Source organism: Sceloporus occidentalis, unplaced genomic scaffold (genome assembly GCF_023333645.1).
Source record: "Sceloporus occidentalis isolate IW3139 unplaced genomic scaffold, rSceOcc1.0.p SCAF_214, whole genome shotgun sequence".
Classification (NCBI taxonomy): Eukaryota; Metazoa; Chordata; class Lepidosauria; order Squamata; family Phrynosomatidae; genus Sceloporus; species Sceloporus occidentalis.
The window spans coordinates 1,364,282-1,382,115 of record NW_028317194.1 but is presented as its reverse complement, the minus strand read 5'-3'; the positions used below and the strand labels follow the sequence as shown (position 1 = coordinate 1,382,115).

The 17,834-nt window shown below is 49.3% G+C and overlaps 1 protein-coding gene across 1 annotated transcript; it reads left to right on the top strand.

The window, feature by feature from the left end:
- Positions 1-4,982: 4,982 nt before the first annotated feature.
- On the top strand, positions 4,983-12,908 carry LOC149277479 (ectonucleoside triphosphate diphosphohydrolase 8-like). Its single transcript, XM_089502920.1, has 11 exons — positions 4,983-5,055; positions 6,007-6,442; positions 8,549-8,687; positions 8,936-9,053; positions 9,395-9,545; positions 10,154-10,313; positions 10,422-10,652; positions 11,027-11,296; positions 11,562-11,672; positions 12,156-12,293; positions 12,726-12,908. Exons 1-11 carry the CDS (start codon positions 4,983-4,985, stop codon positions 12,906-12,908), a joined length of 2,010 nt encoding a protein of 669 aa, XP_089359046.1.
- The last annotated feature ends 4,926 nt before the right edge of the window (positions 12,909-17,834 follow it).

Sequence of the window (17,834 nt, the reverse complement as noted above, 5' to 3'; positions counted from 1 at the left end):
GACCTTTATAGTCCATTCCCGCGACCGTGCGGCGGGCAGAGCGGCCAATCAGAAGCGCCGTACCTAGATAGTACTATATATTATATATATCCTTATGGCTTTAGTTACTTGTGGGGTCCGCGTAGCAAATAAGTGCAATTTAACTCGTAACTTAGTATATCCAATTGTTAAAAAAAGAATCCTACGGGGGAGGGGAGGGGGTGTTTGTTTCGACCCCTCTGCTCCGCTTAGGGCGAGCGCGGCGGCGTACGAAATATCACCAGCAAACGCGCGGTTAATCCCGGCCGGCAGCTGCCGCCAAACCTTTCGCTGTCCGCAGATCCGTTGTTGCAATATAGAGATATTTCTCCGGGTCGCGTATTTAATAGGCTTTGGTAGAATGAGATATTTATATATACATTTACACACACATATATATATATATATATATATACACACACACACACACGTTAACGGGGTGCTGGGGTCTTCACCACGCCGGAGGTCAGAGGTCGTTCATCTTTTGGCGCCGGTCCCCCCCCCCGTTACTTTCGGCGGGTATCGGACTTTTTTTTTTTTTAAGCGTTGTATTAAACGCAAAGACCTAGAACGGTTAGACGGGCTCTAGAACCGGGCCTCGTGTTTTTCGACCCGTTACCGAGGGCGATACGGACCTCATCTTTTTTTGATTGATTTTTGGGTCGAGAACACGGGCCGGAATTTACTCGTAGCGCCCAACTTCGTATTAAGCTTAAATAGTCAATTTTTGTGTAACCAGAAAAAAACCCATCATCATCATCCCCCCATCCCGGACCATGTACATGCGCAGAAATCTGCCCGGGTAGTTAGCGCTCGGAAAGACTGCTTCTCTTTGCATAGAACTCTAGGGCCTTTTCGCCTAACTTGCATAATGTACAGTTAATATTTTGGGGATATTTGTCCAAATTGTTGGAGAACACTTTCCAAACACAATAAACAGCCATAATTTATCCCCCCAAAATTTAGAGAATTTTTTAAAAAAATGACTAATATTTGCACACACTTAACAAATTCGCCCATTTTAAAGAAAATTTGATAAATGCATTCATGGTGGCGGGTTTACTTTTTGGCAGGAGATCACTCAGTGGTTATAATACCTTCTGTTTTAGGTTTTTCGGCTGCTTTACCCCCCAGTGCCTTTATAAACATCTCCAGCAGGGGGCGCCGATCCGACCGAGCTCTGCCTGCATCCTATTGGTTCCAAAATACTTTAAATATTATTATTATTATTACTATTATTACTATACTAATAATCATATTCTTAGAACACGGATACATATCTAAAGCCATTCATTGAACTGATACAGTAACAGGCGTGTTCGGGGGTAATTTCACACGTTCAGGGGGTAATTACCTGAGCTGGCACTATGGGGGGGGGACCCCCCCCATATATCAGGTTATTACAGCGCAATAATTTGACTAGAGAAACACGCAGGGAGGGGCAATAATAAATCCATTAATTGATTACCAATATATCGATAAATCATCAATCCTCATCATCTCGCGACCCCATCCCCCGCCGTTTGGAAAGGGCCGGACGTGGCCACAGATACGACATGTAATCATTTTCTTAAAGTTTCCAATGACACGGATAGACTCGTTCGCCGTACTCAGGACAATTATTCTATATTTCCATAAAACCCATAAACTCATTCCGTCGCCCGTATCCACGGTAACACATAATAATCGCACGGCTGTTTCTATGTATCCGCGAATCCTAGTATCATAAATGAGGATGAAATATATGAATGTATCAGAAGCATATTAAACTATTTAGAGGTTAACGTATAGATAATGTACATAGTATTGCCGACGGGGGGTTAATAATAAGGCAAAGACCTTGCGTGTTACCCGAAGGGTTAACGCGTATCAGAATAGGTCAGCCACGGAGATAACGGCCATTTCTATTGGTCGGTGTAAGCGGGAAGGGGTTAACGTATAGGAGTTTTAGGCTATATTGTACAGTTATTTGCCGCGTATTTCCAGGAATTAAGGTGGAAAGACTGTTAACCCCTTCACGACCAAGCCCATGCATGTCCCGGCTCACAATGCATTGTCATTAATGGGTTTAGGGACTTAAGGGGTTAAAGAGTTGAGAGACCCCCCCTGAGGAAGGTCAGGGGCAGATAGGTGACTCGTGACTTTGTACCGGGGAGTAATTTGCAGTTTTTGGGTACATTTCTTACGGGCGAGGGTGATAATATTTGCACCTCTAGGACGTGTAGGATTGTCGGTGTGAATCGAATCGTTACGGGTTCTACCCGACTCACCATCGCTGTAACTTCTGGCATTTAACGGTGTGAATGTTGGAAGGAGACGGCGTGTGTGTTGGGGGGGCTCCGTGTCCGGACCTCCCCCCCGTGTCGTCTGGCCGCCATCACCTTGTAAACGTCTCTCTTGCATAGAACTCGATCCGCACTTCGTTTCACTGAAGATTCCGCGTTATTCGTCCATTTCTCGCGTCGTACGGACCGGAGGCCTCGGCCCGCGAAGGGTTAATCACGACTCCGGGTTTTATGCCTTTTAAACTTTTTTAAAACTCTCCAAAGTGCAAAGAGCCATGTGACGTCACTCTCCAATAAACATCTTTGAATTGTTCTCTCGCGGCGTCCGTCTGCTTGGGGGGCTTTTGTCGCGCTGCAAGGGGACACAAGGGGCATCGTCAACTAAATACAGATAATTACCCCCCGCACACACACCAAAAAAACAGGTAGCACTCGTAACTAAGACAGTACGGTAACAGAGCTCATAGGTCCCTTCTTCGTATGAAATCCCACCAAGCGAGGGCAGATTATGGCCAGGTTTGGGGGATTAGGTGTGATTTTGCCCCAAGGACAGGGGTCACTGATCGCTCACAGACCCCCCCCCGGGAACCCGCTGTCAGGTGTTCAGGTGCGAGCTGGTTGGGGGGTATCAGATATCACCCCGCGGATTTCCCAAAGAACCCCAACATTGGCCATCATGTATTTGGTATAAATAGGTCAGGATCGGTCATCGCTGCCCCCCAGGAGAGTAAAAGGTACTTGCCAGACCACAAAGGTCGTGGTTACCATGACTACAGTCAGGGGCAATCACAGGTAATGCCTTGGGGTAATACGGAGGGATCGGGGTATTTACATGACAGCAATCAATAAGTCCCGTCATACACATAAAGGGCGATGGACACAGGGCAACAACAACACCAAGCAAGTAAATGGGGGGGGTCCTGCCCCTGGGGTGGCAGCAGAACAAGGGAGGTGCAGATATCACGGGCATCAGAAGGCTGGGGTAAATTTAGCCAACCCTTCATGGCCACTCCGGCGTCAGTGAGAGGTTTAAGGTCTTTATATTCATTACACTGATTCCATTCCACAGACTTTTTCTGCTGCTATGGCAACAGAGCATGAAGAATTTCCGACTATTTGTGCCATTGGGCTGGTTGCGGAAATTGCCCCCCATCCGCTCCACTCTCAATCTGGCAGAAGGGGGGCTCGTCGTCTTAAATATGTTAAACATCAGAGGACGCCGGCCGATGAGACGCATGTGAGACCCCGGGGCTGACAGACAGTCTCGCTGCGCTTTAATCACAGGTTTGGTCAGTAAAGTCAGGGCAGATGTGGCGATTTCTATAACGCGGTTACAAAGTATCCCCGTAGGTCAGACTCCTGCGGCGCCGTAACCCCCGCACAGGAGAAAATCCCCTCTGCCACCTCTGCTGGGAGGCCGTTCCACTTCATTGCCACTGCCATCTATTTTGGAGATAATACGCATCCAGGAATCTGCCCTCCCCGGGGCATTCATAGAGAGCGTCCCAGATCCCCGCTGGTCGCTGCAGATAGGAGCGCTATCAGACCCAGAGCAAGCAGCGCTGAGCAGATAAACCCCCTTCACCCAACCAACGACCTCATTAACCGCTAGATTTCCACCCGATGATGTCATCAAGCGCTTGACCACAGCAGAACCTCTCAAATAAACTGGAATGTCGGGGTGGTAGATAAGTAGAACACCCTCCCAGCAGAGGTGGTAGAGGATATTACAGTGAGGAGATTTAAACCTCAGTTTCAGAGACTAAGGGTCGAGTAAAACAAACATCGACTCTCCCTGCAAAACAACGAAGTCGCGGAGAATACAGAAGCGCGTGTTTAGCAGATGTGCCCCCCAGACCCAGACTTCAAACGCAAAGAGCTTCTGAAGCCCAGCAACGGGGGCCGTGGGGGCCGCGGACCCCGACTAATAGATCCCCCCCCCCCCGATACCTCCTGGAATCCAACAGATCCTCGGAGAGGGAAGATCCAAAACGCGGGGTATCTGTGTAACCGAGGGGGGCATTTAGAAGAATAATAATGGGGGGGTTATTTACCCCGTTTAATGGAGCCGTATGCCTGTCCCATGCATGTTTAATACCCCTCACTGTATTACCCTCTACCATCTCTGCTGGGAGGCTGTTCCACTTATCTTACACCCCTCTCAGTAAAGTAAAACTTCTTTACATTGCATTCCTCCGACCCTCTAGGTTTAGATTCCGGTCTCTTGTTCTTTGCCCGGTTTGCTCCGGTTTTGCCCGCGTTTCCCGGGTGGTCCGGGGGGTCAGTCGCGTGTGAATCATGTTTTAGGGGATTTATGACGGTCGGGATCAGGGGGTAAAACTCCTAATTTCTGGAACCGATTCCTTTTCCATATGAGAGGTAAGAAGGTCACGAAACAAACAGACCTTTGACACCCGGTGACCGACTTCGCAGCAGCAGTAAAGTGAGCGAAGGATTCGGAGGTTTATATGAAACATGCGGTTTGGATTTTTTCTTTGAAAAAGAGCAATTTTCATCAAATTTTACTGGAAACACATGTTTGCTCTGCTGCGTTACCCAATTACTGGTAAACTGCCCCATAAGAAAGGACTGCTCGTAAACAAACATTATGATGTCACGCGGGGGGCCAGCGCGGGGGGGGCAGCGCGGGGGGCATTTCCGCAGCTGTTTCTGCGCTTTATGTTCTCGGATGAAAGGGAAACGATTGTCACCAAACGGCCTCTCCGTGCGAGTAAAAGCTCGCAGGTTTCAGGTGAAATCAGTCAAAGCAGTAAATTTAAGAATCTTCACTTTTTAGGAGTTTGGAATCGATCTACGCGTGCGGCCATTTTGCGTTTTTAAACCCCGCCCCTTTGACTCCCAGGTTACCGCACCTGGATGGAGTCGGATCCTATCCCCGGCCCGCTGGGATCTTTAGGCAGAAAATGGCCTTCCCGGCAGGTTAGGATTACCAGACCCTCTGCTGCCGACACGGGGGGAGAATCGCCAGGTTTCACATTTTCTGCCCCTTCCAGCTCCGTCCCCAAATCTGCCCCCAGCCCCCGGGATCTCACCCTCAATAAAGTGACCGAAATAAATCCAATTTACTTAGAAATCCATCCAGATATTAACAGCAGCTGCCGGTGAATTCCACATCTTACCGGTCCTAACTGCTAAATCCCTTACTGACCGGATCTACTCAACCAACTCACTAACAGACTGGATCTACTCAACCAACCCGCTAACTGACTGGATCTACTCAACCAACTCACTAACTGACTGGATCTACTCAACCAACTCACTAACTGACTGGATCTACTCAATCAACCCGCTAACTGACTGACTGGATCTACTCAACCAACCCGCTAACTGACTGACTGGATCTACTCAACCAACCCGCTAACTGACTGACTGGATCTACTCAACCAACCCGCTAACTGACTGGATCTACTCAACCAACTCACTAACTGACTGACTGACTGGATCTACTCAACTACCTTGCCCCTCACGCCCGGGGTCTGAAGACGGACTCCTCACATCTGCGATGCATTGGGGGGGGGGGTGAGGGGGGGGTAAGTAGGACTCCAGATGCCCCCAGAAAAGCATGAAGGTGCAGCTGCTGTTTTTTAAAGGGTTGGGAGTCACGTGGGGGGGGGAGGGGAGAAGAGAATTTAAACTCACTCAAAGGAACTAAACAGCCTCATTCACCGCTCACCTCTGCCAGCCTCCCGCCGGGTACAGAGGGGTCTCTGCCAGCCTCCCGCCGGGTACAGAGGGGTCTCTGCCAGCCTCCCGCCGGGTACAGAGGGGTCTCTGCCAGCCTCCCGCCGGGTACAGAGGGGTCTCTGCCAGCCCCCCGCCGAGTACAGAGGGGTCACTGCCAGCCTCCCGCCGGGTACAGAGGGGTCACTGCCAGCCTCCCGCCGGGTACAGAGGGGTCACTGCCAGCCTCCCGCCGAGTACAGAGGGGTCACTGCCAGCCTCCCGCCGGGTACAGAGGGGTCCCTGCCAGCCTCCCGCCGGGTACAGAGGGGTCCCTGCCAGCCTCCCGCCGAGTACAGAGGGGTCCCTGCCAGCCTCCCGCCGAGTACAGAGGGGTCTCTGCCAGCCCCCCGCCGGGTACAGAGGGGTCCCTGCCAGCCTCTTATCGCCGGTGACCGGTACGTGCCAATGCCATGTTTGTAACACAATGGATTTTAACCCCTCGATGGGACTTGTGTAGCCAGGTATAGATATTGTTTTTTTAAGGGGATCGGTGATACATTAACCCATTTTGTGCCGGGGTAACTAAGCGGCTCATCGCTAATTAAAAAAAAGTTAAATTTTTTTTAATCAAATTTGTATATTTTTTTACGTCTTTGATTGAGATGAACCTCTTTTAACGTCATTCTGGGATATTTATATTATTATAATTTATTTTATTTATATATATATTATATTTATTTTATTATTATTGAATTGAAAGGAAAGCGTTCTATTTGATTGATCGCGTTGTCATGGAGATCTGTCTATTGGTAATAATAACGTACATTTGGATATTGTGGAGCGACTGCCCACGGGCGGTTTTCTTTAGGATTTGGGGGGTAAACGGGTAACAATGTATCTGGCGGTGACCGCGGACTGAATTAAAAGAAGAAGTCGCCGCATCGGCAAAAAGCAAAGTTTAAAAAAAGAATTCAGTTTTGCTGCCATCATCATTTCTCTTCGCAATGTTCTGCTTTTCTGTGGACGGCAGGTGCAATAAAAGGGGGCAATAATCGGGGGGGGGGGGGGCTTTTTTTAAAATAAAATATCTATAAATAATCTTATTATTCCATTGGTGGTTTAATTAAACAGAATATTATTAATGGTTTTATATAGCGCCATCATATTCCAGAGCGCTGTACACTGGGGAGAGATTATATGCCAGCCGGATTTTAATTAGGATTCCGCCCCTTTAAGATGCAGTGAGATTAATAACCATGGTGAAACGCGTCGACGCACTAGACGGAAATGTCGAAATGTCTGAAGAAATCCGCGCTACCTTTACTTTTTGTGATCAGCTCGGACGATAGAAACTGCAGAGCCCTAGAAGCTTTCAAGACCTCAGCGGTCCTTTCTTCAAATTTATCGACTGCATGTAAAGAAGAGACTTCTGGACTAACACGATAATATATGTTGTTGTTTTTTTGTTAAAATAAGTATAACGGTATGTTTTTTTTTATTGAATTCTTGGAATTAACCCTCTCCTTGTCACAGAATGTAAGTCTTTATCTCGTTGGGTTCTGCGCTGTTGCAAAAAAGATAAGGCGGCCGCTAGCGAGCGAGAAACGATTCTCTCAATTGGGGCAGGGATATTAAGATGAGGAGTCGGGGGGGGGGTATATTTAGACATAATTCAAATATAGGTGTTTTTTATTTAGTGATCCGAGAAATAAGAATCGGGATAAAAATGCACAAAGAGTTATTTTTTTAATGTAAGAAAACGATTTTTTTATGCTTTGTAACATTTAGAAAAGAAGGTGAAGAAAGGGCAGAGGGACTGACCACACAGAACAGGTACACTTGGCATGTGTATATAAACATTGCTCAGTAGTTTGGGGGGGGGGGACCTTCTATCCGAGTACTGAAAGGGTGCTTGGCAATAATGGGGTTAAAATGCAGAACAGAGGGGGGTGGATATTAGGAAACCGTATAAACGCGCCTGTAACTCGTCCGCCTCTCTTATCAGTGAGATCGCGAAACGCGTCAGTTTGTATAAACTTTCCTGCTACCTGGAAATACTCTGGGGGCTCCCACCAGATTCTGCCCGGCAGGGGGCAGCGGGGTCTGTCTGCTCGGTGCAGCAAATACATTCTTCCTGTAAATGCCCCACAAACAGCCGTCATCGGGGCACAAAGTCTCATAAAAGGAACAGCCGATCAGGAACAGATGCGGCTCGAGACCCCAGTGAGATTCAGAGCGTCCCGAAGGATCTCCCACCTCTGTGTCTCGGGGTCTGGGGTATACATTCAAGTCTTGGGGGGGGGACCAGGGTTTTAGGGGGTAGGTAGCCAGATAGGGGGGGTCATTTAGCCCTGAGCTGTATTCTCTAACCTCTATGCCCCTTATAACGGGGGTCACACAAATTACCCCCTCTGAAGCCAGAGAAATAATGATTAATAACGTCTAATAATCATAAAGGTGCCCGCAGACCCCGACCGATCCTCGCTCCTGAATTGTGACTCTTTTCTTCGCTCTGTAACCATTTCCCTCCCGGTTCCTCTCGCTTTTCCCCTAAAATCCAGATCCGGGTCCAAGATGGTCTTCGAGTCCAAACAGGGCTGCCTGCTGGCTCTGCTGGCGATTTCCGTGGTCTCGGTGACGATCGCTCTGATCCTGAGCGTGGTGAGGAACGTCGACGTGACCCTGCCGCCCGGCCTTAAGGTAACCCCTAGGACCCTCACTGCATGGAAGGGCAACCGTCGGGGCAGATTAGATGGTCTTAAGGTAACCCCCGGACCCTCACGTCTGGCAGACACTGGACTGTTTGTAGACCGACCATGGAGTCGGCTGTAAGGTCATTTCTTGGGACATATAGATATAGAATAGTTGCTGCCTCCTCACGGTGTGGCCCCTATAGACCGATCGCGATGTGGCCCCTATAGACCGATCCCTCTCCTTTCTCCCCACAGTACGGGATGGTATTTGACGCCGGATCATCGCACACCTCGCTGTTTATTTACAAATGGCCGACAGACAAAGAGAATGACACGGGCATCGTGAGTCAGGCCCATGTCTGCGACGTGGAGGGTAGGTAACGCGAGACGAGACAAGGGAGGGGAGAGTAAAGAAAGAAGTTTCTGCGGCTCAGCGACGTCTAATGTCGGGAAGATACTTTTGGGCTTTTTACATAAAATGTATGTACGATGGCTGGTTCTTATCGTACGGCAGAGCTTCTGTAGAGCGTTTACATGGAGGTCGGAAGTTGGGAAACGGTTCCATGTAACGGGCAGCAGTCTCATGGATCTCTGCGTCACCATAAACTTCATGGACATGGAGACAGAAGACATGAAGATGGTTCTGGAGAACAGACAAGTGGATTTCGCCGGCCCCGGGGTCTCCCCATTTAACCGTCATCTCTAACCTTGCAGGAGGTGGTATCTCCAGTTACGCTTTGGACCCTCCTGGAGCCGGACGGTCTCTGGTCCATTGTCTGAATGAAGCCATGTCCATTATCCCACCAGAGAGACAGAGAGAGACCCCCGCGTATCTGGGAGCCACCGCCGGGATGAGGCTACTCAGGTACAAAGCCAAAAACTTATCCTGGGTTATAAATCGCACCACAGACCCAGGAGCTTCCCGGGAATGAACGGAATCCCAAACACGCTTCCCTGGTCGCTAGCAGGTGATACAGTTACAAGAAGCAGACACATAGACACAGACTAACGAGGCTGGAAAACAAACCTCGGGCCAAACGCTATTTACATTAAAATGTGCCCATAAACTGAATCCATTCTTAGAGGTCCCCAATTGGGGGTCTCCACCTCCACAGCTAGCGGATTCCCGAGGTTTACGGCCCTCCCTGTAAAGAGCATCCTTCTCTAATAGAGCACAAGCTCCTGTAATCATAGCGGGGGCATTTGGTTATTGGTGTTGTAGCACATGGACGGACTCTCTTCACGGTTCATTTGGGCGTCTCACGGGGCTTCACTTCTCACCCCTAACCAAGGCCAGTTGTAGCCATTGCTTAAGAAGGTCTTCATACCCCCAGTACGTTACATAGGCTTTACCGACACAGCTGATTTAAAGCCCCTAAGCAGGGTTATCCATACATCTTGGGACGTTCATGGTGGGTCGGTGGAGGTTCCTTCTGTAGATACCGAATCACATCTCTGGGTCGTATCTTGTAGGCTGGAAGACGGTACCGTCGCTGACAAGGTGCTGGACGAGGTCTCTAAAACCATCCGCAGCTACCCTGTTGATTTTCGAGGCGCTCGTATCATCACCGGCAAAGAAGAAGGAGCCTACGGGTGGATAACCATCAACTACCTTCTGGAGTCGTTCATGAAAGTATGTTTTCCCGTTCCCTAAGACTTCAGAAGTTGTCTCCCCCGGTCTGCGATCAATAACTTTTATTAAGGTGGGAATTATTTTTCATATACATCAAATGTTTTTCAGTACTCTTTCAGCGGTCAGTGGGTCCGACCCGTTTCTTCCAAAATATATGGTGCGCTGGACCTCGGAGGGGCTTCGACTCAGATCAGCTTCATCCCAAAAGTGACTATCCAGGACCCCAAAGAGAAGGCCGATTTCAAACTCTACGGATACCCCTACGACATTTATACCCACAGCTTCCTGTGTTACGGGCAAAACCAGGCTCTCAAACAGATGCTCGTCAAAGCCACGGAGGTGAGAAAGCCCCCCAGGAAATGAAGGGGTTAACCAGAGGCACGTCCACCTCCATCACTTAGGTCTCCAGTTGGCCGTCTTATCTCCAAGCCATAGGGTGGGACGCCATGCTTCTCTTGTAGACCCTTAGAAGTCCTTGTTACCAAAGCCGTTATAGGCCCTCCCTGTCTGTTCTAAAGAGCTTGCAATCTGTCTCAGACCTTATAGAGTCCAACGGTTCAAGAGGTTTAGAACTTGGGTCTTTAAGACAAGAAGCAGATGTGCAGATTTTTGGATGACCACCTTGGGGAACGATCTCGGATGCGCAGCCGTTATCGCGCATGCAGGTGACATCGTCACATCGGGAACCTAGCATAACCTCTTCTCTCTCTCAGGGCCAGGATTTAACAAAGAGCATCAGCGTCCCCTGCTATCCCAAAGGATACGGCGACAGCGTCCCTCTGCGGTCCTTGTACGACAGTCCGTGCACCGCCGCCGCGGCCCCCACGTCACCGGGATCAGCGCAGGTCAACGTGATCGGGACGGGCGATGCCAACGCGTGCCGGACGCTGATCCAAAGCATCTTTAACTTCAGCGCCTGCAGCGGTCAGGCTTCCTGCTCGTTCGATGGGGTTTACCAACCGCCCGTCGATGGTAACTTCTTTGTAAGTCAGAAGATAAGGAGATAAATATCCTCGGCGATAATTATCTCTGTAAGAACGAGGAGTTTCTCCTGGCTTTCTGATGCCAGCAGCCTGACGGAGAATTAGTTAAGGGGGTAGTGGGAGCAGGACCTGCGCTTTTATACTTATTTAATTTTTAATTAATATTATAAATGATTAATTTTTATTTTTATTATTTATGAAACAGAACGTTACGGTAAACGCTTTCGCTAATTAGACCCGTTTGGGTAATTTTCTTCCTCTCCAGGCCTTTTCTGCTTTCTTTTATAATTTCGGTTTTCTGAATCTGACGTCGGGACAGACCCTGACGACCGTCAAAACCGCCATTGAGAATTTCTGTGCCAGGGACTGGAGTGAGGTAGGCGCCATTCTTCCTATACAGAAAATATTATATATAAATATCGTAATGTATATAAAACTACGGTCCAAAAGTTTCTGTCTAACATAAATCAATTAGCCTTTTAACTTCAAACTTGGATCAGCAAACACAACGTGCCATTGGAACACAGGAGTGATGGGAGTGATAAAGGGCCGTTGGAACACAGGAGTGATGGGAGTGATAAAGGGCCATTGGGACACAGGAGTGATGGGAGTGATAAAGGGCCGTTGGAACACAGGAGTGATGGGAGTGATAAAGGGCCGTTGGAACACAGGAGTGATGGGAGTGATAAAGTGCCGTTGGAACACAGGAGTGATAAAGGGTCGTTGGAACACAGGAGTGATGGGAGTGATAAAGGGCCATTTGGAACACAGGAGTGGCCCCAGAGATACAGATTAAGACCCCGAGCGGATAGTTTTCTGATATCGGCCATTACTTTTGCCACTTGTTGTGTATTTCCAGCTGCAATCATCCTACCCCAAAGAGAGGCGAGACCGGCTGCGGGATTACTGCGCCAACAGTAACTACATCCTCACCCTGCTCCTGGACGCTTATAAATTCACCGACGATAGCTGGAATTCCATTCACTTCGTGAAGCAGGTGATGACCCCTTCTAACCCCCCGAAACCGGCCGTGACACGCGCTATAGCAGCTGCCAGGGTCTCAAAGGAGCTCTGTGGCTCCTGCCCCACTTGTAGCCGAGGGCTCCCACGCTCTCTTATTGAAAAAGTCCTGTTTGTTCTTCTCTCTCTAGACCCCCTGGGACTGCAGACCCTGCAACGTCCCCACACACCGGTCACGGAACCAAGAGATGGACACACGTGTGTTCATCGTGCAGCCACGGGGTCGTCTGTCTCTTGGTTCTGCTGGTTTATGTTATGCTGTGGCCAGGGAAGCTTCCAGTCTATGGGGCAAAGTCATTGATAAAGAGTATTAGGGGCCACCAACACGTCCGGCGCATGCAAAGTTCCCAAATAATGTAACTTCCTCTGGCGATGGGCTTTCATCACGCCGCGTGTTACTTTGTTACAGGTAGCGAACACGGACATCGGGTGGACGCTGGGCTACATGCTGAACCTGACCAACATGATCCCGTCCGACAACGTCCTCACCATGAAAGCGCAGAACTACGACCTCTGGCTGGCATCCATCGTTTTTATTGTTTTCAGTCTGGCTTTGGCTATATTCCTGCTGTGTGTTTACTTCCGCCAGTGACCGGAACCTGGATAGATATAACCAACCCGCCAGCGACCACACAGAGGGTTCCGGAACCCTTTAAAGGGGTTCCATTTACCTTACATATAACTTACGGGTGAATTAAAGGGGGTTTTTGGAATTTACAGAAAATACACACAGGACAAAAAGTCGGAAAAACAAAGAATTTCAAAGCCGCAGAAGCCGGATATTTGGAGGAAGAAATGTTTTTTTTTCGCCTGGAAATGGTGGCATTTGGGGTCAGTTCCACAAAACCGAAAATAGTGATTTATTATCACAAAACCAGAATCGGCTCCCGTTTCCGTATTAAATTCTATCATCTGCCGGCAGATCAGGTCTAACCGTTAACCGGCTATGCGACGGTGATGCCGACCCAGTACGTGGCGATGGGGGGGGCGGTCTTCCATTTGTCTTGGACTTAACCCCTTCCTATCAGCAAAGGAATCATCCCAGGTTCATTTATAAGGGATCCTGCATTTTACAGCAGAGGGCGTATAACGGCCCGCTATATAATAGATAGATAGATAGTTGGATAGATGATAGATAGATAGTTGGATAGATGATAGATAGATAGATAGATAGATAGATAGATAGATAGATATAACCAGACACCCTTTCTAACTACCCTTTTCTACGCCCGGCCTAATTCCCTCTCTCCCCTCCAACCCAGACCCTGTAACTCAGCAGCTGGTGAGACAAGGGTTGAATCTTATGTTAAAGTAAAAAGCTGTTCCGCATCAGCCGCCATATTTAAGGCAATCTGCGCTGTCATTTACCTACAGACTTCACCCCAGGGGTGGACAAGCAACCTTCAGCCCAAGGAGGGGGCAATTCCCACTAAGTGCCCCAATGCAAGACAAAACACTCAGTGGGCTGCAAGGACCTGTGTAACACACGGTTCCCGAGAACATCATACAATGGGGCCGGACCTTGTTACGCTGGTAGTTGTACACGGAATTGCAAGTAAAAATACAGATACTCCCCGCAGTGACCCCAAAGTTTTAAATGAAAGCAGCCCACGGGGCAATTGCCCTCCATGCCCCCCTTCCCAACCCTCCTCTCTGATCACAGTAGAGTTTTTAGCCTGTGTTATGAGTGTACCGTCCCTTTAACCCTGATAAGCCCCGCCCCCGCGGAGCAGTTACTCATACATACTGGCAGCGGCTCCCCTTAAAGTGGCAGAACGGTCACCCCTCCTATAAGACATGGGGCAGCTACGTTTTCTGTGTGAATACTGAATACGCAGCAATAAATGCTGACCGTCCTCGGTGAAATGTGCTCTTTTTGGTCCAACTCACTGTTTAGTGAATAAACCCTCAGGAAGCTAAACCAAAGAGGCAACCCTCTTGCTGACAGTGTGAGCTACAAACCCTATGTTGCTCAGCCGACCAGACACTGCTGGCAAATCTGATGTGCAAACTCCGAGATGCCTTCATCGGCTTTAAGGGAAGCATCCGAGTCCTTCACCGGTTAATAAACAGATACGAAATATTCATTTTCTTCACATTTAAATCTCCCCCCCCCATCCCCCCATTTATTTCTCCATTTCCCTGAGATTTGTAATAATTGTTATTTTTAAATAAACGTGTTTAACCCACGCAGTGACAATAAATGTGACGATATTGTGTTATTCAAAGATTCATTCATTATAACGAACGAGAGACAGAGCTGGGATTCAACAGAACCGTCCGCAGAGCCAGCGCCGGGCCGGGTTACACAAAGTTACATAAAACATCACGGCCAGGAGCACCACAGGGACCCGGAACCCACCGGCAGATCGGCCCCCGCCGGCCCCCATCTACTCCTTCGCGTTTCTCCTGCTGAGTTGCAAATGTTGGGTGTCTTTTCTCAGAAACTTTGTAATTTATACTGAATTCAGCCAACGACGCGATTTATTTACCAGCTGAATAAATTTCACTAAAATTAACGCGGAGATTTCTTTGGATTCGGTGGATTTTAACATATATTGGTGAAATGGGGAAAACGTAAATATTTCAGGGTAAGGAGGGCATTTCTGTACCCACCAAGAGGCTCTGGGGTCAGGGGGTAACTGTCAGGGGTCACTCGGTGAGAGGTTGACTGACATTAAGCTGAGTTGGGGGGGTTGGGGGCTGACACCTGCCCCATTTAACCCAATGCCCCCCCGGGCACAACGTGTTTGTTACCTGTGTTTCTGCCCCTCTCCTTTCTGGCACTTTCCTTCCCGCCGTCTGCTCTCAAACATTTTCCCCCAGCTCTCCAGGACAAACGCCTGGGATTAATGGGGAGAGTCTGCCACCCAGCGGCCACACTCAGTATTGCAGGGAGCATCAGCCTGAGCTGGAGACCCCCAGGACCCCACAGTGTGACCTTTAGAGGATCGGAGGACGCATTGGGCTATAAAAACAATATTTTGGGTTTTTTTAAGTTTTATATTTTTTTACTTTCTTGTACAGATCTTGAAATCCAAAGGGGGGCTCTTTGAGGGCCGAGGCATTTCTAAGGTGGTCCCAAAAAGACTTAGAACCTCTCGCTCTTTAATTTATATTAAATGAGCAAAACAATAAAATACTCAAAAAAAACCCCGCACAGCAAACAGTCCATGGGGTAACGTGGCCGCGCCCGGACTACAATTCCCACAAGCCTCTGCCAGCCACAGGTGGAAAGGTTAATCAATAGGGGGTATCTGCAGGGGTCGAGATACCATTAAAGCAGCTGCTTAGGGTCCCCATGGGTTAAAAAGGGCCCCTGCTGGGCATATGATTTCTATATTATAAAAATCGTAGGTTCTGTATAATTCATTCTTCACGTCACAGATGCCCCTGCCCCCCAAAATGTTTTTACTTGGGGCATCTAAAAACCTAGACCCACCCCCAGACCCATTTCTCTACCCCAGAGTAGGCAATAAATATATAAGTAAACCTCTTATATGCCCCCCAGCAGCTCTTGGTAGGGCAGCTGAGGTCACCAGCTGGCAGCAGGGGGCAGTTGGTCCCCTGGCGGTGCCCGGTTGGAAGGAATTAGCACTTTCATGCTGTGAAGGCGCGTGGCTCCTTTAACAGACCCGGTAAGCTGCATGCCTTTAAGCGGCGGCGACGCGTTTCACCCGCCCCCCCCGGGATTTACATTCGGCCCTTTTTATAAATGGCATCATTGTGTTTGTGTTTGTTGACTGTTCGCGTTTGGTGTTTAGTGATAATACGAGCGAACGCATTGTGCTTTCTTCACGGTATGAAGTTCCCTCTTTTTGCCCGCGTTGGGGGAAATCACACAGAACCTCATCCCGTTCCTGCCGTGTGTAGAAACGCGGAATATATTTGACTGATTTACGTGTTTTTTCCCTATGGATTTCGTTCGTCGGTGTGGAAACGGGATTAATAATCTTCCCGTTAACCGGCGACCCCCCTGCCACGGATTTGGAGCCGTTACATTAAATGACGGAGTTCGAGGTCATTCCGAAGCTGTTCCAGTAACATTAAACTGAACAAATAATAAATACGGCAGACTGGGACAGGAGGAGGAGAGGGCCCTGGTCCCGGGAGCTTACAATCTATTAGGGGGTTGAGGGGGAATGAGACAGAACAGACAGAACAGAGGGGCTGCTTGGGTGACGATGGTTTGATTGTAGCGAGGGTCATCTGGAGATAGCAGGTCTCGAAGGTGGGGAGGACAGTCGGTGGGGGCCATTGGGATGACTCTCTGGTCATGGCCATACCTCGTGCCCGCGCCTGCCCATTTCCCTCTTAAATGGGACCTTGACGGGACTGCCCACTGACATCAGCGAGAACACCCACCGACACCAGTGGGAAAACCCACCGAGGACCAGCCCCTGACGTCAGGGGATAGTCCTGGCCGTGTCCCGTAAAGGTGGGCTTTGGGTAGCCGGAATGTCTACCTGAGGCCACCTTATTGCAGACATCGGGGGACGCAGCCCCTCGTGATCGTGGTATCCGAGTTCTCTCCTTCCTAACATAGTGACTTACGGCGGACGGACGTCTATGAAGTTCCGTCTGACTGTTGGTCCAGAAGAAGGCATCCCTGGCCATATAATGTGAATCCCGTGTCCCCTGTGTCTTGGAACCAAACATGTATCGACATAAACATGTGACATACAAACACACGGGTAAAATAATATGACAGGAAAGCATCGTCGATGTATCTCGCCCGTCGGAAGGGCCGCTGGGAGGAACAATCACTTCCTCTTCTGGGGGGCAGCGCGAGGCATGGAAATCAGGAGGTCACCAGCTTCGTGTCACCGAGGAACTCGTTCCCATGGAAACTTTTACCCGCCATGCCCTGTTATTATAGAGAAAGCACCCCCAGTAGGTAGGAGACCCCAAAACCTGCCCCCGGTGGGCGATGGACTGCGTGTCGTTATAGTTTGGGGTCGGTTAGCAGAAGGAGTACTCATGGTTAAGAGGGGTAAAGGTTAACCCCGCGTGACGGGAGGGTTAATTCCCAGAATCCCCGGCTGAGGCTATGCTTCGTTTCACGTGGGAATGACTGCACGTCTTTCATGTCTCTTTTACGGGCAGCTGTGTGATCTCGGTCTCTGCAGCCGCGCTGGGAATGCGCTCTAGAACGGGTTTAATGTTTATTGCTCTAGTAAATCGAGAACGAGAACTTTCTCCCGGAATGAAAGCAGAAGTTCTTTGATGCTTTGACCCGAGACGGACCCGCCGCCCCTTCCTGCCGTTCTCCTTCTTTATGAAGTTAATCGTGGCTTTGGGCGCCGGATGATGAGACTGACCGTCCGTGTCCGGGGCCCACAAGACGCAGAGCCCTGTAATGTCAGCTAATCGCAGAACAGAACCGTCCGGTCCATCCAGACCCACCCTGCTGTGATCCACGTCTGTGCCCCGGGCAGGCACCCCCTCGATCCCGTGTGTTACCCCTTTTTTTTTTGTTACCCCCCCATGAGGCAGCTGCCCCCCCAATTACAATAAA

Excerpts from the sequence above, each read along its gene's own strand:
- LOC149277479 (XM_089502920.1), top strand. The coding sequence starts at position 4,983 with ATGTTCTCGGATGAAAGGGAAACGATTGTCACCAAACGGCCTCTCCGT. Across the intron at positions 6,443-8,548 it reads CCTCTTATCGCCGGTGACCG|ATCCGGGTCCAAGATGGTCT; the intron begins GTACGTGCCAAT and ends CCTAAAATCCAG. Across the intron at positions 12,294-12,725 it reads CCATTCACTTCGTGAAGCAG|GTAGCGAACACGGACATCGG; the intron begins GTGATGACCCCT and ends ACTTTGTTACAG.